Consider the following 25,610-nt stretch of genomic DNA (forward strand, 5'->3'; position numbering starts at 1 on the left):
AGGTAAAAAACGATTCCAGATCAGAATTTTGAAGCTGTATCCACTGATGTTTTTTGTCCATTTTGGAGCAGATGAACTCAACAACAACAGTTCTTGTGGTTGATGTGTTGCCTGCGTGTTTTTAGGTTGATACATTGATGTGTTGACTGACCACATCTGGAATCAAATGTGTTTTATAGTTGCACTAAACGGCAAAGTCGGAATGAAAAGCCAACCATAATCAATGAGGGAGAGACAATATTGATTTCATCATTTAAAATACGAGGATAACGGCGCATTGTTTTTCAGACAATCTCTCCTGGAAACCCTGATCCTTTCTCACCTCTGCACAGCTGCATGAAGTGGGTGAAGTGAATGTCGGCTCGTCTGTGTCAGAAAGTTACAGAAATGGCTGTGCACAGCCCCTCTTCATCTGCTGTCTGAAAGGTGTTGGGGGGGGGGGGGGGCTTTCTGAAGCCATCTGACCCTCCGACAAGCTGTTGTGAAGGAGTACAGCAGACACAGAGCAACAACCTGTCATCCTTTCAGCTCTGTTTCCGTCTCCACAAGCTCCCGAGTCTCTTTAGATGCTTGATGTTCCTTTTTCTTCACCAGCTCGGCTCTTAACTGTGTCTGTCTGCTGTTTGCTGCTGGACAGGAAGTGTACCACAAAACCAAAACTAGGAGCTAAAAGAGGCTAAAAAAGCTCTGAATTGCTGCAGAGTTAGTGACAATTTTAAGCAGGTTCGTCAGTATGAGTGAACTCTTTCATATTACACGAACATTAATTGATTGTTAATATAAAATATTGACACGTTCAGACCAACATCTGCTCTACGTGGAAAAAACTCGTGAAAAGCCGTCGCCATTCATCTGAACGAGGGCAGCGCGTAGACGCAGTGGGGGAGCAAACGCAGAGGAAGTCGTACCAGGCTCAACTTTTGCTACAACGCAACCCGACGTCATCCGGTAAGGCGCTGCGATGGCCAATCATACACATGCAAGCGCACATTCCTGGTGGATTACTCTCTAATGGGAACACCGGATTCGATGGTTTACCTCGCGATCGTCACGATGAAAGATAAAACAGCTGCTGCCGTGATAACTCTGCAGGGCTTCTGATAGGCTTTTTAATGGATTCATTTGTATCTGGACTCCTGGGATTGTGTTTCATTGTCTCACCGCTACCTCTAACAACACCTACACCCCCCCCACCTACACCACCACCACCACCACCGCAGACCCTTGTACTGTTTTAACTCAACGCTGTTTTCAGTCTGAACGCCACTTTATTCTCATGGAGTTCTTTTCTCTCTGCTTTTGTTTCCAAACTAAAAAACAAGCGTCCACCGGGCGACCAAACTAAAACAAAACGATTTGTCCATCACAGACAGAATGGACACATCGACAGGACAAACAGCCCTCTATGACTGAGCGGTTAAAAAGTCTACTGAGGTAAATAAAGACTCGGTCACTTAAAATACCGTCGGCAGCATTTGAGGCCACTTTGTAGACTGAAATGTTCCACCTGAGATACGTTTTTGTCACTTGATGGTATGTCAAGTATCCAAAACTGCCAGTGTAAAGACATCATTTCAACAAGTTTCAAATACAAATGAAGTTGTTTCAAGGACTTTCCAGAATATTTTTCATTAAAGTAATGCAGCAATTCTTGTCTTATTTTGTTGTATTTCAAGATAGTCACACTCATTTCAAGTTAAACCAGTTGAAATCATTTTACTGCATTGGCAGATTTTTGTTTTTACAGGGATTTTTGCAGTGTCATGATGTGATGTGCTGCTTATTCCATTTATTTTTCTTATATTCTTATATTCTTTAATTTAGTTCTAATAAATCTAAACATGTAAAAGAGATTTCTACAAGCGTATGTTAACAGGTTCTACTTCTAATAAAACAGAAAGTTTTAGTGAACATGCTACATTAAAAAAATGAATGACAAAGACGTGTAAGAAACATTAGCAACCACTGAAAGCTTAAGAAAGAAACTAATTAATGGGTGTTAAAAAAACAAAGGAAACAAAGTGGAGTGGACACTACATACGAACAGAGGAAAGAAGACGAAACGGAAGAGACCAATACCTTTCTTCCTTGCTGCAGTTAGCGTTTGTGATATCCAAGCTTTTACTGAAAACAGATTTGCTAAAAAGGGGGCAGACAGAAAATCAAGAGACAGACAGAAAAGGCAGTCACATAAGGGGAATCCCTACTGTACAGCATGCAAAAAAACAAAACTAAAGCTCAAATTTTGCACCGTGAAATAACAAAAAAAAATCACCATGAAAAAAAAAAAAAAGGAGCAACAAAACAAAACATGCACAGACAAAAAACCAGAAGGAGAAACACATTCATGGATCATGCTGGAGTCAGTGGGACATTTAACACATCTCCTTACTGTAAAGAAACAATCTCTGTCTGTTTTCATCTCCCGGAGTTTGTTTATACGGTCAAATGTTCGGTTTTAACGTCTCTGCTGAACCAGTCGTCGTTGGTGAGGAGAGACTCTCAGACACATAATAACAGCGCAGCAGCTGAACAGGCTTTTACTGCTGTTACACCTGCTGCACTGTGACAATAACAAATCAGGTAACTCCTGCTGGGTGATCCTGATCTGAGAGCGCCGTGTCAGAGCGGAGACATGACGGTGAACGCTCAGATTGTGTTTGAGAGGCTGTGAAAAGGTTTGACAATCAAGAGGCTCAGCGTGTTATCAACTCAGCTCTGACTACAGTTACAATAAATATTCGCTCTTGGTATAAATTTGCTTTCAGACGTAGCGATTCCTGCTGCGGCCTCCATTTTTTTCCCCCCAAAATGGAAACAAGAGCATGTCACAGATTTAGCACTGCACTTCTTCAACACTGTTGGACTCAAGATGGACAGTTAATAAATAATAATAAAAAAAAAAAGATTAAATCAATGCAGCAGACACAGAGATATCCTTGTCAAAACCTGATGCCTACAATACCCACAATGCTAGCTAGCTATGCTAGCTAATGGTTTTGTTTGCATTGTGTGCAAGTTTAAAGGATGTTTATCTCCTGCTAACTTACCACCAAACGTTATATTTCTTTAGCTTTAAACAAAATACTTCCAACTGCAATTCAGTTGATATTTGAAGACATAAAAGTTCCATCTTATTACTGTTAAAACTGTTTGAAACCTTTATCTGTTTCCTGTCAGTTGTTTTCTGAACACACAAACATTCGGTCTGTGTGTGTGTGTGTCGACTATTTTCTCTCTAACTGGAAGCCTCAGGTCCAGATTAAATGACTCACAAATGATTTTTACAGTGAAATGACTCAGTCTCACTTTGGAGGGTTTAAATGATGAAGATGAAGCACGTCAGAGCAGATTTATAGCTGCTGACTTCAGTGAATCTTTAGTGTGTTTATCCTTTAGATATATATATATATAAATGGTTCAATTCATATTTTTGGATAAATGTCACTAAAATTTTTTTAAATCCTCTTCTGAAAAAACTCTCCTTTCATCATTAAACTCTGGATCTAAATCTACTTCAAACTGAACTTTCTTCATCATAAATTTGCAGCGTGTTGGATCAAAGCAGCTCCCGGAGGTGGTGGAAGGTATAAATTTCAGTCTGGTTTTTATAAATATTGCAGCACTCTGATCGTCCATCTCAGAGAAACTAATGATGTCCAAATGAAGGTCCAAATGAATGCAAAGCGTTCAGTTTTAACGCTGTTTAACCTCAACAGAACTCTTCATGTTTCTCAAACTGACAGAAATATGCGCTCGACCCGTCGGAGGAAACAGAATCAATAACGTCTCTCGAATCTCCTCTTAAAACAGATTTCTGTTGATTTGCTTTTATGTGATGTGATCCTTTTATCTTTTCATCTTTTTGTTAATCTTTAATGCTTTTGTTTATCTTTTATTTAGTATTTACTGCATTGCTTTACGTCACTCCGCTTTACTTTGATACAATTCTTGTTCCACATTGTTTTGTTGCTTTACTGTCTGTCGAAATACTTTGAAAAACTCCTTTTTCAAAGTTTATATAGTATAAATACACTTTATATATTTGATTATTATCTTGTGGACAGATCTCAGATATACATTAAACCAAAACCGTTCAGTTTCACATCTGCTAAAGATTTAAATGACTCAACACAAATCTCATGTTTTAATTTAGTAAAAATACATAATACTAACATAATAAATGAAGCCTTTCTGTTTCTGTCATGGCATTAGATTTATACATTTAACGAACAGTTTTTATATTGACAACATGATAATATTCATAGATTATATCCATTAATTTTTATATAACTCACCTGTTTAAATTTTATTAAAGCTTAAAGTTATGCACAATTAAGGGTGTGGCTGCTTTGAGTGACAGGTGCTACCATGGCGACAATACTGGTTAGGTAACGTAACCATGGCGTAACCCCAGTATAGCCGTAGCCGTCGCTATTTCAGTTTCAATTCATGAAAGTCAATTGTAACATTTCGGTCGCCTAAAAAGTCTTGTTGAGTGTTTGGTTTTACCAAAAGATCCTCTGAGGAGTCAGATGTTCAGTTTTTTTCTGGTAAGTACGTTTTGTTTTGATGGTTTTAAGCCTGTTTATCGCTAGTGAAAATTAGCATTAGCATTAGCATTATCACAGTTAATCATAGGCTGTAAATGGACTGTGCCAACCAAGCTAGCTGCTAGCCGCTAGCCTGACCCTAAGGCTAGCCGCTAGCATCTTGGCAGTGTGTGACGCTGCCTAACTCCCAGCCAATCAAAAATGGGCAAAGAGGCGAAACAAGCCACCTAGCGGCTGGCGGACCTGTCACTCAAAGCAGCCATGTCCTTCATTATGCAGAACTTTACGGCTTAATAAAATTTAAACGGGTGAGTTATAAAAAAGTTCACCCCCCGTACAGTTGTCATGAAAGGAGAAATTAGCTACAGAGACCAAAACCGTTGTTTGTACCAGACTGTAAACATGTTTATTTCTGCTGTAAAGTTGGGCATTTTAACATGGGGGTCTATGGGGATTGACTCACTTTTGGAGCCTCAAGTGGCCGTTCAAGGAACTGCAGTTTTTGACACTTCCACATTGGCTTCATTTTACAGCCCCAGAGGTTGCCGCTTGGATAAAACACATTTTGAGGCCCCTTTAGAAACATTAGGATTGTTTACTGTTCTTACTGTTCAAATTAAACTCTCTCTCTTGTTGTAGTCTTCATAAACTCTGTTGGTCTGTCCCAACAATATGAAGCCATACATATTTCAGGTTTACAGCTTCTTAAACCTTTTTTGCTTTTTGTCCCCTTTGACTGCATGCTCCATGCACACTTTACACACACAACACACAAACCTGAGAGTCCTGTTCATGCAGTTTAACAGTTGTTAGGATTTCCCACCAGAGCTAAGAGCGCGCTGTTAGACTCTGGCAGAGCGGCTGAAACAGGAGTTTATGTCACATCATGTATGACACTGTGTGTGTGTGTGTACTGCACATCCTGAACCGACCGAGTGAGAACGATGCGTCATGTATTTGACCGCAGTTCAGTGAAGGAGGGGAAGAAGACCTCACGGTGAACCACACAGCTCGGTGAAGGTCACGCTAGGGGCAAACAGTGACGTAAATTTAAAATACCACCACTCAAATTAGTGCTGCTGAGCTGTACCTCCTCCTTTACTTTACAGAACTGGGATTAAATACATTATTTATCATAACTGATAACAACACTCATCAGTTACACTTTAAACAATCTCAAATCCTTCTGACTGACTTTGTGTGTGTGTGTGTGTGTGTCAAACATGGCTGTCCATGCACACGAACACACGTGCACGTCTCCATCTCTTACCTCTGACCGTGCGTTGCCATGTCGATGGCTCGTCGTACGGGTACGGGGGATCCTCCCTCCGTGACGCTCAGCACCTCCATGGACTTCCTCTCCGGCCGCCGCTTGCCGTGACGGCTCAGCATGGGCGAGTCCACGCGCTTCCTGGGCGGGTCTGCTGAGCGGGGGTCAGGGTTCAAAGGTCAAAAGAAAGAAGAAGAACACAAGGACAGAAACTAGTCAGAACACCAAACATCAATTTATCAGTATTTAAAGGAAAAGTTTATTTATTTATCTTGATTAATGAATTTAATCTGGAAGGTTACAAGTTGAAGAAAAGGTCGATGTAATACTTCAGTACGGTTTGAAGGTGCAGTGACTTCATCCGCAATATCAGAGTCGATCCCGGCATCTTTTAAAAGACTGTATCAACTAAAATCAAATGACAATCCTTTCTTTACTGTGTTTTGTCTTCCTCCGCCTGCTGGTGCTGTTCTCCTTTATAACAGCCTACAATGCTGCCTTTCACTTCATATGACACTGAAAAATTAGAGTGTGCGAGTGTGAAAAATCATTTCTGGGTACTCAAGATTCAAGGACCTTTATTGTCATCTCACCACAGTTACATTTATACTTTTCAGTAGTCAGAAGGCTGCAGCTGTTTCAAATGAAATGAACTTTGCATATGTTCTGCTGCTGTTTAAATATAGTAGTATAATAGTATCAGATCGGACTCTGGATGTACAGATCACCCAATATCAAAGGACATCCTTTATTTACTGGTTCTGTGTATTTTCTGGGAATGCTCAACAATCCCAGCCCCCCCTGAACTACCCAGTGAGCGTCCATCACTTTGTTTCAACCTGCAAGAACTCTGCTGCTGCATTTAAAAGGTGAACGGAGACGTTGTGGAGTTTTCTTTATATTTATTGGGCAGGTGATCAACCGATGATGTGACTCATTCATACACTTGTTGCTGCAACAGTCACACTTAACATCATGTGTCCTAAACACACCATCACTGCAGCAAAATGAGGAGTTCACCAACCCGAGGTCAGCGAATAGAAGATATTCGACTGCTTTCTGTTTAAACCTCCCGCTGGACTGTAGTTGTTTATCAGCTCTCTACTAGCTGGAGGGAAATCCAGCCCTGATCCCCCTGAGCTGCGTCGGAGGGTTTCTCGCTAAGCTAATATCTCTAAACATCAGCTCGGCACAGTTCCTCACTGTGAACATCTTACACAAATCCAGCGGTGCTCTCATTGCGCCTCGTCTCGCTTGCTGTAGTTGGATGTACAGAGCTGAAATAAATACTGACTACATGCTTAAAACATGTGAACTACAGTTGTGCCATCACCCCAATTATTTTATTTCTATTTTACGGTTTCTTTTTGTCAAATGTTTCTTTCTGAAATTACATTTGGATTTAAGTAGAAGTCAGAAAACAAGACAACAGCCAGTGGTGTTTAGAGCTAAATGTTAATTTCACCAGTGGTGGACTGTACAGAAAAAAACTGAGCTTTGTAGAAACGCTGTCATATTTTGTGGTGTATTTTTATTAAAAGTCATTGGTGTGCTTAAAGACAATATTAAGCTATGCAGATTGATTTTATAAGTTTATAAGCAATAAGGGCTAGTGTGATACAATTTGTATTGGTGTAGTTATAATCTCATGAACCATATTTAATCACACTGTACGTATAGAGGCACGGTAGAAGAATCATAATCATACACTGGAGAAATTTGAGTGTGTTTGTATTACATGTCACTTTGCTTGGGTCTGCTAAAGTCTTCACCTTTTAAAAAAATACTCTCTGGAGGAGATCAAGAAATAAGGGTGTAAAATGACTAGAATAACTTATAAAAATATAAAAGGCCAGAAGACAACTTGGCAATAATGGTGTAAAATGATTCCCAATACTTATAGAAAAATTGGATATAATCAGGTAGAGTTGAATATGCCAGTACATATCCTCAAACACCTCAAAACCTGTTTTGAAGAGTTTTGACCAACAACGAGTGACGGAGATAAAAGTAACATAATAATTGGTCAAAAATTAGGGAGGGTGGATGATAAGGTGTGACCTAAGCCGACCCAAGGGCATAAAAACGATGACCCAAAGAAAAAACCTTTGGAGCGATTTGGTTCTTTGTAAAAGTGCTGATTGCTCCCCTTTTTTGCCGGCAGTAAAGAACACTTTGCTGCTTGGACCTCTGACTCCCTTTTTATTTTCAAGAGAGTTTTTTGCTCTGGTACCTTTTTCTGCAACAATTTGATACAAACATTTCTGGCAAAACGGATGGCGGCAGTAGTTTGGCGTTTCATCGGAATTCTCTGTATTTGTCGGAGTTCAGCTGGACCGGCTTACCGATCTCGCTGCGTGGCGGCAGGTTCTGGTCCTCGTGGCTGGGATATCTTTCTTTGCGGTCCAGGAGCAGGAAGTAGATCATCTTTTCCTGGTTGTCACTGGAGAGAGACGACAGTCAAGAGAGCTCGCCGTCAGCTGAGTGCACATTAGTTAAAGAGCGGGACAGTAAGACGCTCCATCATCACAAGACACATTAAATAGAAGAATTCATCAAACTGACAATTTGTCTGGCGTCTCATATATTTCTCTGCCCCTCCAGTCGCCGGCTCCACCCCCCCCTCTCAATTAAGCCTTCTTTTGTTTTTGTTTTCCTCTGTGTGAGCTCTACTGTGTTGTGTGTAAAGTGCTTTATAAATAAAATTGAGTTGAGTTAATCTGCTTCCTCCTCCTCCTCCTCCTCCTCCTCCTCCTCCTCACTCACTCCTCAGACAGCAGGTCTTTGGTCAGTTTCTCCTTGTCCCTGAAGCAGCCCAGAGAGTGCATGCTCTCCAGGACGTCGGGGTCGATCTCCTCGGCTGCAGCCAGCGTCCTGATGGCCACCTTCCTGGGGACGGGCTGCTCCGGCTCCGGTTCGTTCTTCCCGGCTCTGCAACGCAAACACGAGACACGAACTCAGCAGCCGGAACCGGCATTGATCTCAGGGTTAAAGCAATATCATTTCCTCAGGGCACAAATTTTTAGACTAAAGTTGCTAGCTAGCTTTTACTTTTTGATGTTTCTTGTAAGAAAAACAAATGATTCCAAAAAGAGTTTCCCTCAAAGATTTAAGCATGTTTGGATGGAAAAGCCTCTAAAACAACAAGCTGCATACCTCGAAACTGACTTCCTGATTAGTGTTAGACCTACGTTACATATGAGGTAATCAGACAAGCACACAGAATACTGAAGGACCCACCACATGTCCTTTACTCTGAGTATGAACTTCTAGAGCCTGTAAATGCAAAATCAACCAACTCAAGCTTCTTTCTGAAGCTACACACTATTGCACAGTTGTTTATTTGTATGGGCTATGATGTGTTCACAGTGCAGTATGGTTTCATGTGCAATACTGACGTTTAATGAGTGCAATACTATTTAACTTGCTTTATTTAATTGGATATCTAATTTATGGATATTAACCTCCTTTGCACATCAAGTTTTCACCTTTTTATTCGTTTACACACAGGTTGTTGTATTTCATCATATTAGGAATACTGTTTACTCTATTTATTAATGGTAAATTGGGGATTTTATGTACCTGTATTGTGTGTACTTTAAATTTTTCTATATGCAGCTGGATCCAACACTAGAGCACAAATATCTCCTCAAGGATAATAAAATATATCTTATCTTAGACAGCAAACAAGTATAATAAGTTGAAAGAAAAGCAGGAGCTCTTCAGCAGCGTAAACTTTATTCCATAAGCTGATGTTCGGGTAATAATGTTCCTGCTCCGGAGCTTAAAGTCACAGTGAAACGGGAAATCAGAGCGTCTTTAGCTTCAGTAATGTGACATATTTCTGAGTCAAACAGAACATGTGGGCGAGTTTTAGTTACGAGAGGGATTTAAAATATAATCCTACAGATGTAATCACTCAAAAATGGGCGACAATGGTGCCATATGGAGCTGTATACATATATATATAATATATATAATAACTGTCAGACCTAATACTAGCTTGCCCTCAGGATTCTGTGTCCCGTTTGATAAAACACAACAAACAACCTGTCGTACTTCATACTGCACATCAGGGCTGCAAATTTAGAACAAATTTGTGATTATTGAAGTTATGTAAATGATGTGGAGTCTCTGGGCGGCTGCCTGCTTCACCCGGACAGGTCAAGAAACACGAGCAGACAGGTTGGAAACAAACCTCCAGGTCTGTAGTTTCCTGTTTCTTTTAAACTTGAAGCCACTTTAACGAGGCGTGAAACAGCCCAAACTTAAACGCTACAGTCGCAGATGCTGTTGCCGTCATCTCGGCTGATTTATTCTCACTTTTATATCATAAAAACATGAAAACATCAAACATGAGGTTTTATACACATCCTACATGTTCCCACCTCTTCCTTCTATCACAGGTGATCATCATCATGTAATTAACCAGAATAGAGCCACAAATAATTGATAACAAATGAAAATGTAATCAATTCATAAGTCACAGTAACAGTAAACAGTAAAATTATCACATAAACTGTCCAGTGTGAACATCTGCACCTCCAAATAAAATGGATTAAATTATTTGGATGAACTGTCTGATCATCTAATTGTGTTTCTTGACTCAGACGTCTTCGTAGTGACGTCACCAGATTACCTCAGCTTTTAACAACATGACTATAAATAATGGAAATAATGGACAAAACCTGAATACAGAAATCTCATACTGTTAGTAGACAGCAGTGGGGGGGGGGGGGATATGCAACATTTAATACAAAGACAAATATCAGTTGTCTAATGTTTTGCTTTAACCCAAAGTGTCATTTCAAATCAATTAACAATAATTAATAATTTTTGCTTTTTGAAACCCAGAAATAGTAAATCCCTCAGAGATAAGAGGTCCATTAGAAGCGATGGCGTGTCTTAGCTCTCACTCTAATGGACCTGCTTCTTCTTCTCTGAGAGGTTTCCATCAGTATTTACTCTACATTACCTGCTGGAACATGCACACAGACACTCAGGTGGATACTTACAGGTACCACGTATGCTTCTGGATCTGCTCTAACTGTAACACACATCACAAGAAAGAAACAAAACATTAATCACTTCCATTTATATGTGAAACAAACAAGCTGCACATCGTCATATTGCAGATGTTTTCAGTGTAAACGGCCTCATACGATCACTCGCTATGACTTCACTCATTTATAAAGACACTGCAGACGTGTTCAAATAACTGCAGACAAAGACGTAAGTGAAAGCACATTATCTAACACACACTGTTATATTTGTAATGTTTCTATTCTAAGCCAAAACAAATCCTTGGGCTGAGATGAAAAAGATTTGATGCAGAGAACAGTAGCTGCAGGGCCAGTCGTGGTGCAACTCTGCTATATTTAGCCTGAGCAGTCCCTGAAGCAGCAGCCCCTGTCGACTGTAACGATACAAAGTGAGCACAAGTCTATCGGTGGGAAGATGTTAGCTCTCTGTCCTGCAGCCCCGGCGCAGTGTTGAGGTGAGGTGAGGTGAGGCGGTGTACGAATGCTTACCGTGAGCCGCTTGGTCGCGTCCACTTCAATCATGCCGCGCAGGAGGTTCTGACAGTCCGGAGGGATGAAGTGAGGCATGTGGAAAACTCCCAGCTTCACCTTCTCCAACAGGTTCCTCAGGTTGTCGTCGTCGAAAGGCAGAGCACCCTGGAGAGACGAGAGAGGAGGAAACGTGTCACCAACACGTCTACTGAGCTTTTACATGTTTACTGTCTGGGCTGCAGAGCTGCTGGTACAATACGGTCGAGTTACATAGATGTAGAAACAGAACAAACAGGTAAATTAAACTTGGTTGAACATGTAACTCTCACAAACAAGACATGATTGAATATCCAGTATTCGCTGCCTAACGGTTTATTTATTTGACCTTTTATAGTTTTGAGTTGTAGTTATAAATTTGATAATTTACTGTATTAATAAAACAGGTGAACATTTGGATGAAAAACACAGCATCGTGACAATCAGGGGGACAATAAAACACAGTTTACAGCAGAACCGTGCATAGTTTCACAGTTTATTTACTTGTGAGCGTTTGAGGAACAGCAGCTCTCCACTCTCTATCAGTATATTATGTTATAAGTATATTATATGTTGACCTCACCACCAGAGGACTCTGTTTACTGTAAACCGTTGACCTGTGTTGACCTTTGTCCCCTGGCAGCAGAAACACTACAATGATTCCTGAGAACATCAACTCTTTTACTCTTTCTAATAAATAAATGTTGGGTATTTTTCTGTAAAATCTGTAAAAACTGAAACCAAAGAGTCTAATTTGTTCAGTTTTTACACTGGAGTACCTACATTTAATGTTAGGGCTGATTTAAAACTGTGAGTGTTTTGCGTCAGGATGTGTTTACAGGGTTATGATGCAGCTTAAACTGAAAAATATTAATTTACAAAGCTATAAAAACACTTTTATGATACTTTTCTCTCTCTCAGTGATATTAAACTAAACTGATGTTGTTCATTTAGCACATTTTTTTAGAGATGATCCATCGCAAAATGATTGTGAGAGAACGTAAATCTGGTTTTTGAAGTTACTACATGATGTCAAGTTTTACGTAACACAATTTTAAACTTGCTGATTGGATGTTTCTTGAAATGCATCTCAGTTCTCGTTAACTTCCACCTCAAAGTTTTTACGTCCACAGGTTTGTACCTTTTGACTTTTTATCAATCTTATCATCTTATTTATCAGTTTACTGCTGTAGAAGAGCTTCAACTGTGAGAGTTGTTTATGGCAACTCTATTGTGATTGGCTAGCTAGCATGTGAGCAGTCAGGACGCCAGCTACAGTACTTTACAACATTTAATAAAAACCTGGCCAGTAGTTTTCAAGAACTTGTCATGGACGAAGTGACATCATCCACTGGAGACCAAACGGCAACGACCACGTCTTGAGGCTGAAGCCAATGTGGAAGTGTGATTATCTATTTTTTTAAATCAAATTTTTATTTCACTTCATTTTATTATTATTATTGTTTTTTAATCTATTTCATCTTATTACATTTTCATAATTTTTATTTCTCAGATGCATTATTGGCTTGTCAGTCATCTGTGAAGCACTTTGAATTACACTAACTAGTATGAAAGGTGCTCTACAAATAAATTTGATTGATTAATTGATGCCATCGATGGCCGTTAAGACTCCCAACTGACTCCCATTCAACTTCTCTCTAGTCAACCTTTTTGTTTTTTTCAATGAGTCATTACAGTCTTAATCTTTAAATTCAGGCCCTCTAGTTGGATTATTGTTGCAATATTTCACTAAATTTAATGTTACTAGATTAGGATACCTGCCCTGTTAGCACAATTTAGCTAAAGTAGCTAACGTTAGCCTAGGTGTGCAGCGCTCGGTGTTCCGCTAGTAAGCTAGCGTTAGCTTGGGCTCGAGGTGTTTCCAGAGCATAAAAGGCAACACCGGCTCCAAACGGAAATGATAGCACCAACCAGAAACTGCAACTTCTACTGATTTATTGTTGCAATCTGCTGTACAAATAAATTTGTCTTGCCTTTCCAGCTCCAATGAAAACTAATGACGTCACACCTCTCTACGTCCATCTTTATAAACAGACTAAAATGAGGACTGTAATCTGGGCAGTAGCTGTTGAGAGTTCTCACAACCCTCCTTCTGTCCTTGAAGGGCAGAATCAACAAGACTGAGAGATTTGGGAACACAACACAAGCATCCAGCCGCCCCTTTCAGCCAGGCTGTACAGTCGATACACCGGCACTGACGTCCTCCTGTTGTCATGTAAATGTCCTGTCAGGTGTTCACCGAGAGATAATCTGGGTTTTGACAGAGAGGCGGGACCGAAGGCAGTTTGTGAGAGATATCTGTCATCAAGAGTCGGTGATGATGAAGCAGGTCTGTATCGCAGCCGGTCGGCTCTGCCTCTGTTCTCCAGCTGGGGAGCGCGCTCGGTGACCTGATGACTGATACCGTTTCCTCCCTCGTTGAAAAGGAGCGGGATGGAGCCAGATGGCCACTGACACCGCGTCGGTAATCAAAACAACGCAAGTGGAGAGATTTATCTTCACATGATGACTGTGTCATACGCTCCATCTTAATCAAGAGAAGAATGTGTGTGTGTGTGTGTGTGTGTGTGCACAAAGTGTTCAAACAAACAGTAATTGACTTGCTACTCTGACGTCTCACTTGTCACTGTCATATTATAGAGCTGCTGATATGAAAAGCCTATTTGTGTGATGGATTTTTGTATGTGACTGTGCTGCTGAGTGTGTCTGAGCCATGGACATATTTTAAATGTTTTGAAAACCACTAACCCTACTCTTATAATCAGACTAAAATGCCATTTTACATTATAACCAACCAGCACTGACTGCTGTTTCAGTGTCATTTTCACTTTACACAGAAGCTGCAGTAGCGGTTTGCGAGGAGCAGTTAATATTTTTAATGAAAATAGATTTTTAAAAAAAGTTTTTTACACCACAATATAAAAATATTCCTTAAAAGTAAAATACAAAAGAAATAAAATACAAAATATACTTACTATTTACTGGTGGCTTGTTTCACTGACAACAATGTTTTGTGTATAAAATGTTAATCTACACAGTAACTTGTAACTCTACCTGTTGGATAAATGCAGTGGAGCAAAAAGCAAAAATATTTCCCTTAATTAACATAAAATGTAAATACTAATAAGGTACAGAAATATAGTAAAGCACAAGTACCTCACACGTGTACTTAAGTGAAATATTAGTTACCTTTCTAGTATTTTTGACCTTCAGACTGGATTCATAGCTCTTTTCTATTATAAACAATGAATTATGTGTTAAATAGTTTATATTCTGCTTTGTGTTCCTCTCTGCAGTTGATGACCTTTCAGAGCTTGTTTGAACTACAGATGTACATATATATATTTATCAAACTATCCAGATTTTGGCAGAAAGAAAGACGAACACATTGTGACAACTTAGTTGACAAAGGTGCATTATTGAGGGCGGGACAGCTTCATCTCTGCATTAATTTAATTTATAATGTGTTTTACATTTTTCATCGGTACAACATGTATTTTCCAGCATCCCATCTTTAATTCAACTCCACCTGGTGTGAACCTCAGACTGGAGGAGTTACAAGAACAAGCTTAACAATCTGCAGCGAGACTTTTCATCACACACAGCTTCCACTCTTTAAAACGCAGATCTTACATTGTTTTTAATGGTGAACTTCAGTGTTTAAATAGTCTAAAGTTCCTGTAAAAAACAGTTAACCTTTGTTAACCTTTAATTCCTGTGATAAATTGCTGTTGTCAGGTAGTTTATATACGTTGAAACATTTCAGTGACCTTTTTTCGTCACCTTGGATATTCTGTTGGGAGCCTCGGCTTCATAAATGACGGGTTCATTCAGTGTAAATATTTGCCTCAGGAACAAACTAAATCAACCCCCCCGCTCCCCTTACACCTGCACCGCTGCATCAAACCAGCAGTGTGAACAGGTTTTACTGTGGCAGCATATTCTGAACTACAAATAGATGAATCACTCAGTCCAGTTAAATGTCCTGCAGCTGTGTGAAAAGATGTACTTCACACAAATTTAATTTATCATTTAGAGCCGACTGAAAGTCTAGATAAGAACAAATTAAATGCAGGATTTAAACCCCGGTAGCTTCACATATTGGGGTAAAGTCATTAACACAGTGAGAAACTGAATTCTGCCTACGTAGCTAATGTTATGCTAACATGTTTTTAGAGACATGAATATTTTTGCTCTTCTGTGAAGGTTCAATGACCATGAAACTATTTCACACTTTTGTTTCCTATTAAGTAGCTTTACAGTTGTTAATATCATCTTTTTCTACACTGCCAGAGAGGATTATATTCTATTTCAACTTGTTCCAGCTCTTTAATGAAAAACCATGATGGTTATGGCTGCACAATTTTAGATGTTTTGTTTCATCTTTGGATCTCCACCAGAATTTCAAAGTAATATGTGATTGAGCTAAATTAGGAAGTTAAACGACCTGTTTAATTGGTACAGTATGTGATATTCTAGTCCACTAATTCACTATATTTGTAGATATTGACTATCCGCCTATATTCTCATTGGAAAAAAGTACAGTGTACAGTGTTTTGTTTTTCTTTTGTGGGGGGGTGTTAGCAGGCAGCTACACATTTCTCCATTTTCTATTTCTCTGTTTAGCGTCATCAGCTGTAAGCTAACTCATTGTTGCTAACTTTGAAGCTTCACTTTTCCAGCAGTTGGTTAAACAACAGACGTGACTTTTCATGGTCTTGACAAGCTGCAGCGTTTATTAACTGACACACTGGAGTCTGTTCTGCACATTTACCGCCAGACTGACAACTTCCTGCTAACCTTTTCCTCTGCTCCGCTCGCAGTCACCATCACTTTTGATGCTCGCTCTCTCGCTAACGCTCTGCCCTATTCCTTAAAAGGAGTTATACTACCTGCAGTTTCCCAGGCAACGACACAGACGTTGACTCACGTTTCAAGACAGCGCTGCTCAGAGGCTCCCAAACGCTATTGATTTGCCAATGACATTTGACATTTAAAAAATTATTTATTGGCCTGGCGGCCTGCCAGGTCTGTACTATTATGGGGGAAACACTGGTGTATATTCAGTTTAAATGTCCATTTTCCCTTTTAAGGTTAATTAAAACAAAACAAAACATGTTTGGGCTATTAAATCATGTGCTCTGAATATGGAGAATTCTATCAAACTATAAATGTTGTCAGCAATGCAAATACAGGCTCCAAATCAAAATCAAATTAAACTTTATTATCCAAAAGAGGAAATTATTTCGGAGGTGCATAAAGGAGAGAAAACAGCACAATAAGATAGAAGATGAAAAGAACTTCCTCCAAATTAATTTCCGTTTTTTGGATAATAAAGTTAAACACTGTTTTGGGAGGATAACATTTCCCTGGTTTGAAAATTTAACCACTCCTGTAAAATTGACTTTGAGACCAAAGACCAAAGGACCTAAGAGGGAAAAACAGTTTACTGTACATCACTGACTGGTGCGATGGCGAGTTCGACTCTGTGTCGCTCTGTATCGTGTTAACAAGAAGACTAAAGGTGCTACTGAGCTAACATGACACAAGAGGATGCCTCCTAAGACTAATCGATTCAGTAATTTATACACATTAATCTAATGGGACAAGTGTCGTCTTCGATTTGAGTCATCGACCGCGGTTCTGTGATGTATACATGAGAAGTTATTAAGCATTAAACAGACAGAAATGGGCCCAAGACTGCTTCTGCAGAATCAAGGTTAAGGAAGAAGGTCACTTTATTCTCTGCAGTTTCGGTGCAGCAGCAGACGTCACTCACCACTAAAAGTGCAAACAGGATGACTCCACAGCTCCACGCATCTGCTTTCCTCCCATCATACTTCTCTCCCTGGAAGAGACAGAAAAGAGAGAGAGAGAGACGGAGATGAGACTTACATCATAAACTCCAGCAGAACTGTGTGCGACACTCATTCAGAGGCTGTTTCCCAAAACCGCACATCACCCTGACTGCTCTGAGCCCCGACGCCTTATTTAATGGAAAAATCCACCCATATGTGGATAAATATGTGTAACATCAGCAATTTGTGATGCTGACTGCACTGCAGGAGTTATTTTGGGATGAAGTGTTTGAATTTTTTTCTTTTTTCAGGAGCGCTGCGTCGTCTGCTACATGTCAGTTAGAAACTTCCTGTCTTTCCCTAAATCTGGTTTTATGATTTTTGTCATTTAACTCCTCGTAGTGTTACACTTATTTTGAAAATCTATTATATCTAATTAATTTTAATTTGAAATTTATTTTAGTCTCAGATTTATATTGTCTCGCTTACTGCTGGAATATTTATTAGTTTACAACATTTCTGTGTGTCTGACCTTCATCATGAGCAAACATCACAACACTTAGAAGCTGCTTCAATCAACAGAAGTTAATTTAAAAGACACATCATCATCATCATCATCATCATCATCCAGGTTATTAAGTGAAGAAAACACAGCGAAGACTAAAAGATTTGTAATGAAGAAATTGACAACAAGTAAATGAAGGACAAACATACTGTTGTATCATGAATCTTATAATGTTTTCATACATATTGCAGCAAAAAAAACCCAAACTGTGTAGCGATGCTCGTCCGTGTACTTGATGAAGGTCGGACAGACTGAATCGCTGTAAACTAAAAAAAAAAACATTCCAGCAGTGAGCGACACAGTTTGTGGGAGTTTTTCCTCATTTTTATTCAAGTCGTGTTTTCCACCAACGCAGCTGTCGCACATTCAGGTGCACAGAGACTTTTTTCAATAAGTCTCAGATTTATATTCAAATAATTCTTTAAAATCTTTGAAAACGTCACATGATACGAGCCCTGTTTCAGGCAGGTTATATAACCAAATACATACTGAATAAAGCAAACCTGCGCAGTCGAGCTTTTTATGTGTATGCGTGAAATCCTTTATTGACAATATAAAGGATATATGACACATATAAATAAATAAATAATATATGCACAGCCTCAATCAGGAGGCCTCACATCTTTGTATAGTAGTTGCCAAAAGGATAAAACACAACAAAGCCCAGGAGCTTATTTCCATTGTGTTCCTTTGTGCGTATGAAAGAGAAGAAGAAACAGAGAGCAAGTACATAATTAAACATCTGTCGTCATGACAAACAACGTCCCCATCAAAGCTAAAAGGTTGGGCCTGTTTTCTGCAGGAATAAGAAGAAATATGGAAACAAAATGGACGGCTACATCCAAAAAAAGCAGATTTTTTAAAGTGTGTATGAAGCGTATTTCCACCCAGTGAAGGGGGAAGGCTGGCTGAGACCAGAACAGAGACGGCAGTGAATGCAGAGAGGATGGAGCGGTGATGTAAGAGCCATTCTGCAGAGAGAACAGCTGGAGCTGCCATTACTGTATAAAAGAAAGGAACACAGAGAGACCAACAGAGAGAGCACTTACCCTGATAACCTCTGGGCAGGCGTAGTGCGGAGATCTGTAAGAGAGGCAAAGAGGCGGTTATGCTGGAGTCACAGTGGTCCAAACATGACATCACACGACAGTACGCACTCAGCGGGAACACAGCCAGCAGCCACAAGAATAAGTGATCAGGTGAACTTCTAAAATCACGCTCTCTGAAGGAAACCACTTTACCAAAAGTTCATGAAAATAAGGAACACTTATATTGTCCGATGTTGATTATTTATTTTTTGCCAGCTAAGTGAGTGTTACATAACATGACATGAAATGGCCTGAAGATTCCTGAGATGATGGCTCATCCTGTTGGATAACATATGACAGCATCCAACACTGTTCCCACCATGACACTTTAGATTCAAAGAGCAATGGTGGTATGTAGTACTAAAGTACATAAAGTACTCAGTACTTTATGTAAAGGACAAAACACTACTGTGTGTTTTTCTGCAAGCTTTAGTTGCTTAAACTCCAACGGAAGGTGTCTGTGTTTGATTGACAGCAGCTGGAGGGACGTGTCGGTGTCTGTGTTTGATTGACAGCAGCTGGAGGGACGTGTCGGTGTCTGTGTTTGATTGACAGCAGCTAAGGTGCGGGACAAGACATGTGTTCATGTTTGTAAGTTAGATAAGAAGGAGACTTTAGCAGGAAAGCTAACGTGGGTTGTTGTTCAGAGTCTGTGGCTCATGTGTTGTGTAGCCGGATGCAATCAGGCTCAGTGTGACCGTCTGCTCTGTCTATGAGAGGATGACACGTTATCGCTTTATTCAAAGATTATTTTTCTGTTTTGAAATAAGCACTAAGCAGATGATGGAGTGATAATAAAACAGTGGATCTTCATGAAACCAAAGCATTTAAAATATAGCTTTCTCCCTTTTAGTTTCTGATCTTTTCTCAGAGAACACAGGACAAGTGATTTACACAGCAGATATGTTGCTGTACGAGACCAAAAAAACAGTTTAATTTCAATTGGACTTTAACTACAAATCGTGTCCTTTTCTATAAACATTTTTAAATGCGCATTTTACAGTTTTTGATTTATTCAGGCAGCCATTGGTTTCCACTTATTTCCATATGGTCTTAAAATGAGTAAGTGAAGGGAATTAACTTTCACTCAAGCACTGCACCTAAAGAATAAGGCTGGCAATATTCAATATTTGTTATTTGTTTATTTTCAAACCAACAATGAACTGATCTATTGTATTGTACTGAATTATTGTGTGTGTATCAAAGTCCGATATATCTTATTCCTCCGTTGTCCAAAATCTATTAAAAACAGGTCAGTGAGCTGCACCGCTGCACCAGGTGACATGTTCCTTCGTTGCCATGAACACACACACGTTGTAGTTTACTGTGATTCAATCCCACACACACTGTCCAGCTGCCAGAAACACTCACAAAAGAACCAAATGTGGATTCATCCGCCGCTGAAAATAGTCCCAAACAAATTCACCCCTCATTTGTTTGTTAAAAACTAAAATCAGTTGTCAGCTGTATACGGGAATTACTGAGACTTTTTTAAAAGTGAAACAATATGTTTGTGACCCGTACTTAAAGATTTACATCTGATAGTGAAGATTAGTTTAGTTTTGCTGTCAGATTTCATGTCTTAGATCAGTCGAGACAGAAGGAAATAAAGAGGAACAGAAGGAATAGTGAAGTTAGTAACTTCTTTTGCACACGTTGGGAACAGTAAGATGTCTCTGATGTGCTCAACATCTCCGTCTGCTGAAGTCTGGTCATCCTCCGTGTGGATTCATCATAACAAACGAAGCGGAGAGAACGACTCCTCTAACAGTGTTTCCATCTCTTGCGCTACGCAAACACAACTCTTAGCGGAAACTCACACCCCATCATCGCTGACATCACACTTAGTTATGCTAATGCATGTAAAAACCAGTCAGTCTGAACGACTCAAACACAGACGTGTCAAAATACGCTAACTGCAATCTAATTACACCAGAACAAATTTTCCATCCTTCCTGCTCGAGGCGACATGTTCATATCCGTGGCTGAGTGACATTTAATAATTCCCTTAAAGTCATACGAAGTGGTGGAATTCGTCTGACTTGTTACTCATGCGAGATATTTACAGGATCCATCAACAGTTCTCCATAAAAAACAGTCTGTACAGTCTGTATCGCTGACGTACGGAAGAATAATCCTGACATGGATGCAGCTTTTCAGTCCTGTTATGATGCATCAGCATGTCTGAGGAGACTGTCAATAAGAGTCTGTATGCAGTTATGTATTTATTACTCCCAATAAGCATGCTTATTCTAATTGGCAGTTCAAATGACATATGGTTCTCTATGTTAAAAATCGGCTAAATTTGAGCTCATTAAGGACCAGATGAGGGCAAAAAATTAAATGTGGGCCCCTAAAGACTCTAAACGCTCTGTTGAATTAATGTTGACATGGCTGGCTTCTTAAAATAATTTAAGGAAGTGGTTTAATTGCCTAAATGTGGCCAGAACTGTGTATTGCTTTCTCAAAAAAAGTATTTAAAAGCACATGTATATGTAAAATCTGTTCGCAAGACTTCCTTAAAAAAGTTCAAAAAGAACATTAACTGAAATGAAAGTGAACTGAATTTTAATGATTTAAAGAGAATTAATAAAACTGTTTTGCTTCACTTTGACAGTTGAGTGCCTGGATTGTTTGAATCACAATTGGGACTAATGAGTAACTGTAGGCTGAACATTTTGCTCAGTAACTCCATGTTCTCTCTCTCTCTCTCTCTCTCTCTCTCCTTTGCTTTGCTTTGTGCAGCGTTTCTGAGCCTGAGGAGGAGTCGGGTTTTAGCTTTTCCACATGACTGACTCCGTGAGAAACTGGTTGGCCTGCGGTTAGCTGTGTTGAGTGGGACACGTCGGCCCAGCCTGTGTCCCCTGTAGAGCTTTCAAAAGCCTGCGGAAAAAAAACAAACCGGGACCTCACAAATTGAAAGATTTCTACTGTTTCCAGAGCCGCAGCGTCTTTACACGACAGCTCGAATCAACCAGACACATCTCACTGAAGCTGGGCTCAGGTTAGTCTTAAAGCTCCACTTAATAAAACGACTACTTCTGATGTGGAAGAGTTTGTCTGTACTAACAAATCCACAGAGTCTTTTAGCCTCTTTAGCTCATTGTTTTGGTTTTAGAGCACATTTGACATTAGGTCACTCTCAGCGCTCTCATAGTGTCGTTTTCAGAGAAAAACTACACTACCTGCTCAACACCAAACAGACACAGTTAGCTGTAGACTAGCTGGTGAACATAGTGGAGCATTTAGCAGCTAAAGAGCCAGATATTTCCCTCAGGAGTTGGTAGAGACCAAAAACAGAAGCTAAAAGAGAGTGAATATTGGACTTACATTCACCAGCTGGACAGAAACACGACTCCACATGAATGATAATGTTGGTTCATGAATAAGTACCTTTACTTTGTTTCCTTTAGGATTCCTTATGCAATACCACACAGAATCAGTAAAAACATTCCTACCATCCAGATTTTGCTCCATAATTAACAGACAAGTCTTGGAGAGGAAACCTGCACCATTTTTGTAATGACTCAACTCAATAAACCTGGAAGAAACCTAATTGTTGATGCCGAATACACCGAATATATGGATCGTTGTCAATGGCTGAGAAAACCTGCAATATCTCGGTGCCAAAAAAACAAGAAAATTTTCAATTTTTTCATATCAGCGAGCTCAATCAGACCTGTTTATATAACATCTCAAAAATATATTTGCCCAGTTTGAAGTTTTAAAGATGCAGAAGTTGTTTTACAGGCCTTCCAGGACTGGAAGGTGAAAACCAGAAATCACTCAACAGGCTCCAACTAATAACGCTGCTGCTGGACTTTTAACTAAAACCAGGAAAAGTGAACATATTACTTCACTTCACTGACTGCGTATTTTAGTTTTAAAGGCAGCTCACAGCCAGGATCCAGATTATATCTTAGAGTCGTTCTCCCCTCACTAACAGACCAGAACCTGCTGGCTCTTCTTGTTTCTAGATTTAAGACTAGAGGGGTTCAGGTCTTTGCTATCAGGGCACCTGAACTCTGGATCGACCTGCCCGAGAAGCTCAGACTCAACAAATCATTATTTTCTTTTAAATCACTTCTTACTTCTCATTTTTTATCAGTCAGCCTATAAAAAGAAACTGGTGTCTCTTTAATATGTTGACATTTTAGATTTGTATTCTTGTGTGTAAAACACTTTGTAACACTGGTTTTGAAAATACAAATCATTTTATTATAGTATTATTATCATTATTGACCCAACAAGTCATTATTTATTCAAAGTAACGAGCACATGAACAAGAATTCTTGCTGTTTCTGAATAAAACATGGAGTAAAAGGTCTCAGACGGTTGGGAGCTGCAGCGTTTTGTGTGAAGAAGGTCGACTCAAAGACGGGAGGAGTTCAGGATGGAGAAAACATTTAAATCAATCAAGGACGCAGGATGGAGCCGGAGCAGAAACGTTAAAGAAATAATAGAAAAATCCTTAACAATATATTTCCAAAGACCTGGGACTGAGATCTGACCTTCAGGGTTAATGGTTTGAAACACTCACCCGCAGCTGGTCTCCAGCAGACTGTCCCCGACCTGCAGAGACGCCATGCCAAAGTCTGCTATCCTGATGTTGTTCTTCTCGTCTAACAACAAGTTCTCAGGCTTCAGATCTCTGTGGCTGCGGGACGACAAGAACGAGACAAGGATTTATTTATGAGGCGCATTTAACGACGACAGCGACCGAAGTTAAGATGAAGTTAAAACCAGCTGTATCATGATATTAAAAATTAAAGGGAATCAAAGGCGATTTATAAAGAGCAGGACAAGAAACAGAGAAACCTGTTAACTGACAACCAGTACAGCAGATAAAGCCTGACGCTAGTCCTCATCGGTTCGTCCAGAAAAAAAAACACACACGGTGTAGAATAAATCTGTATCTTCAAAGCCAAAACACTTGATATCTAATGCTGAGAGTCAGAAGCAGAACTTCTTTTGATGTGCAATTGCTCTTAGATATACAGTGTTGAGGAACTAAAGGTGCTCTCAGAGATGAAAAGAGATCAAGAGGATCTGGACCCTCTGAAGTCGCCCCGAGTCTCAGCTGATGAGGAAGGAAGGAGGCTGAGGAGGAGGAGGAGGAGGAGGAGGTAGGCGTGTAGGTGGAAACCTGTTGTTCCATCATCACAACACAGCAAAACACTCCGTTGCTTCTAGGAATCAGATTTTCAGAAATAAACTACAATAGATGCTTTTGAATTTCCTCCATTTACAGGTTTTTACGGCATCGTCACCATGTTTCACGCAGACGTGAGCGTCGTATATCGTTTTGTTTTTCAAGACACTGTTCAGAGATGCATGTGAGTAGAACTTTTTTTATGGAAAAATGTACCATGAAACGCTGAGATTGACATTAACTGATATGAATTTTGATGCAAATTGTGTCTCTCAGGCGAGGAGGGTTCAATCATTTTCTTTTCTACAGTGATTCATTTGACACTGTGGGGAATATTTACTATACAGCTGTCAGGGATGCAAAAATCTTAGCGTTTAGCATATTTACTACAGATCTGAGGCCCGCTGACAGTGACAGTTCATCTGAAAGTGACACATGACGTCGGGCTGTTTTAACGCATGTTGTGCATCTCAGGGAAGCGATGGAGCGTGACAAAAGTGTTTTTCCTGCTGCTGAACTTGGAATATCGGTTGAAGAGGAAAAATGCTTTTGGAACTGCGGACGAGAAGGAGGAGGAAGGACTATATGTGAGAACTGCACACGTTAATTAAAAAAAAAAAGGATAAAAAGTCATCATCTGTGTCTGAGATAAAGACGAAGGTGAGCGTAGTAGGAGTAATACAAACCATATGGAGTGGCTGTGGCAGAAGTCCAGGGCCGAGATGATCTGTCTGAAGAACTTCCTGGCCTCTTTGGGCGTTAACCGGCCCTTCTTCACCAGGTAGTCGAAAAGCTCCCCACCAGACACATGTTCTAGCACCAGGTACCTGCACGAGACCAGAGCGGGAAACAGGTCACACTTTAGTATCAGCAGTCAAATGTTTCCCACTTTATTAAAGAAAATCATCTCTTAAAAGTCTCTGAGAAGTTACCATTTTGATATTTTATGATGTCATCTCATGTTGAATGCAAACTGTGAATCAGCAGAGTAACAAGTGACTCCAACTGTCAGATAAATGAAGTCACGGATGAAGATGATGAAGCTGTCACGTTGTTTGTAGTTATTTTGAGTCTCTCTGTAGTTATTTTCCATTTCTTTCTCAATTATAGTGAAGAAAAGCAGACAGACGTCTAAAATGGAAAGTACCAGAACCTCTAAACTGTACTGCACCTAAATATACTTGTGAGTACTTTCCACCTTCACAGAGATTAAACAGATTCATCAAAGAATGAAAGAGGCATTAATGATATAAGTGAGTCATAAACTACACAGTAGTTTGTTGCAACATGGTGAAGTCACAACAGTACATCCGTGCATGATGTAAATCCCTGAGAAAATCCTCCATCTGTGTCGGTTTGTGTGCTCGTGGTTTAAAATCGTTGTATCCGTCTCCTCCGTTCATTTGTCTTGGAGACATCGCTGATCCTCGTACCCCCCAAGCGTCGAGATATCCGGGCTCCCGTCGTCCTCCGCGGCCCTGATTTATTAGCAGATTAAAGGATCCGCTCGAGCGTTTACCTGTCGGAGCTATTTAAATTAGAAAACGTGTTGAGGGTTTTGGAGATATGTGAGTGTGAAATGTTTGCATCCATGATGACCATCCGTCCCTGTCC

General features: G+C 39.9%; 2 protein-coding genes across 9 annotated transcripts in view; both read right to left on the bottom strand.

Annotated features, from left to right (window-relative positions):
* The window catches only part of LOC122986896 (NLR family CARD domain-containing protein 3-like), a 1,497,050-nt gene that overhangs the window by 122,584 nt on the left and 1,348,856 nt on the right, over positions 1 to 25,610 (bottom strand). The window lies entirely within an intron of this gene.
* LOC122987013 (serine/threonine-protein kinase BRSK2-like) overlaps positions 1 to 25,610 on the bottom strand; it is a 146,093-nt gene that overhangs the window by 26,829 nt on the left and 93,654 nt on the right. For 4 of the 8 annotated variants that reach the window (XM_044358633.1, XM_044358607.1, XM_044358598.1 and 1 more), the window contains exons 4-13: positions 24,683 to 24,823; positions 23,385 to 23,501; positions 18,806 to 18,839; positions 17,173 to 17,241; positions 11,355 to 11,501; positions 10,839 to 10,870; positions 8,590 to 8,754; positions 8,169 to 8,266; positions 5,824 to 5,977; positions 2,080 to 2,139 (exon numbers count right to left, since the gene is read on the bottom strand). In XM_044358633.1, coding sequence (XP_044214568.1) covers positions 2,080 to 2,139; positions 5,824 to 5,977; positions 8,169 to 8,266; positions 8,590 to 8,754; positions 10,839 to 10,870; positions 11,355 to 11,501; positions 17,173 to 17,241; positions 18,806 to 18,839; positions 23,385 to 23,501; positions 24,683 to 24,823 — 1,017 coding nt within the window. The remainder of the gene's footprint in view (positions 1 to 2,079; positions 2,140 to 5,823; positions 5,978 to 8,168; positions 8,267 to 8,589; positions 8,755 to 10,838; positions 10,871 to 11,354; positions 11,502 to 17,172; positions 17,242 to 18,805; positions 18,840 to 23,384; positions 23,502 to 24,682; positions 24,824 to 25,610) is intronic. The other 4 variants (XM_044358642.1, XM_044358616.1, XM_044358660.1 and 1 more) reach the window with 3 other exon arrangements.

Source organism: Thunnus albacares, chromosome 1 (assembly GCF_914725855.1).
Source record: "Thunnus albacares chromosome 1, fThuAlb1.1, whole genome shotgun sequence".
NCBI classification, from domain to species: domain Eukaryota; kingdom Metazoa; phylum Chordata; class Actinopteri; order Scombriformes; family Scombridae; genus Thunnus; species Thunnus albacares.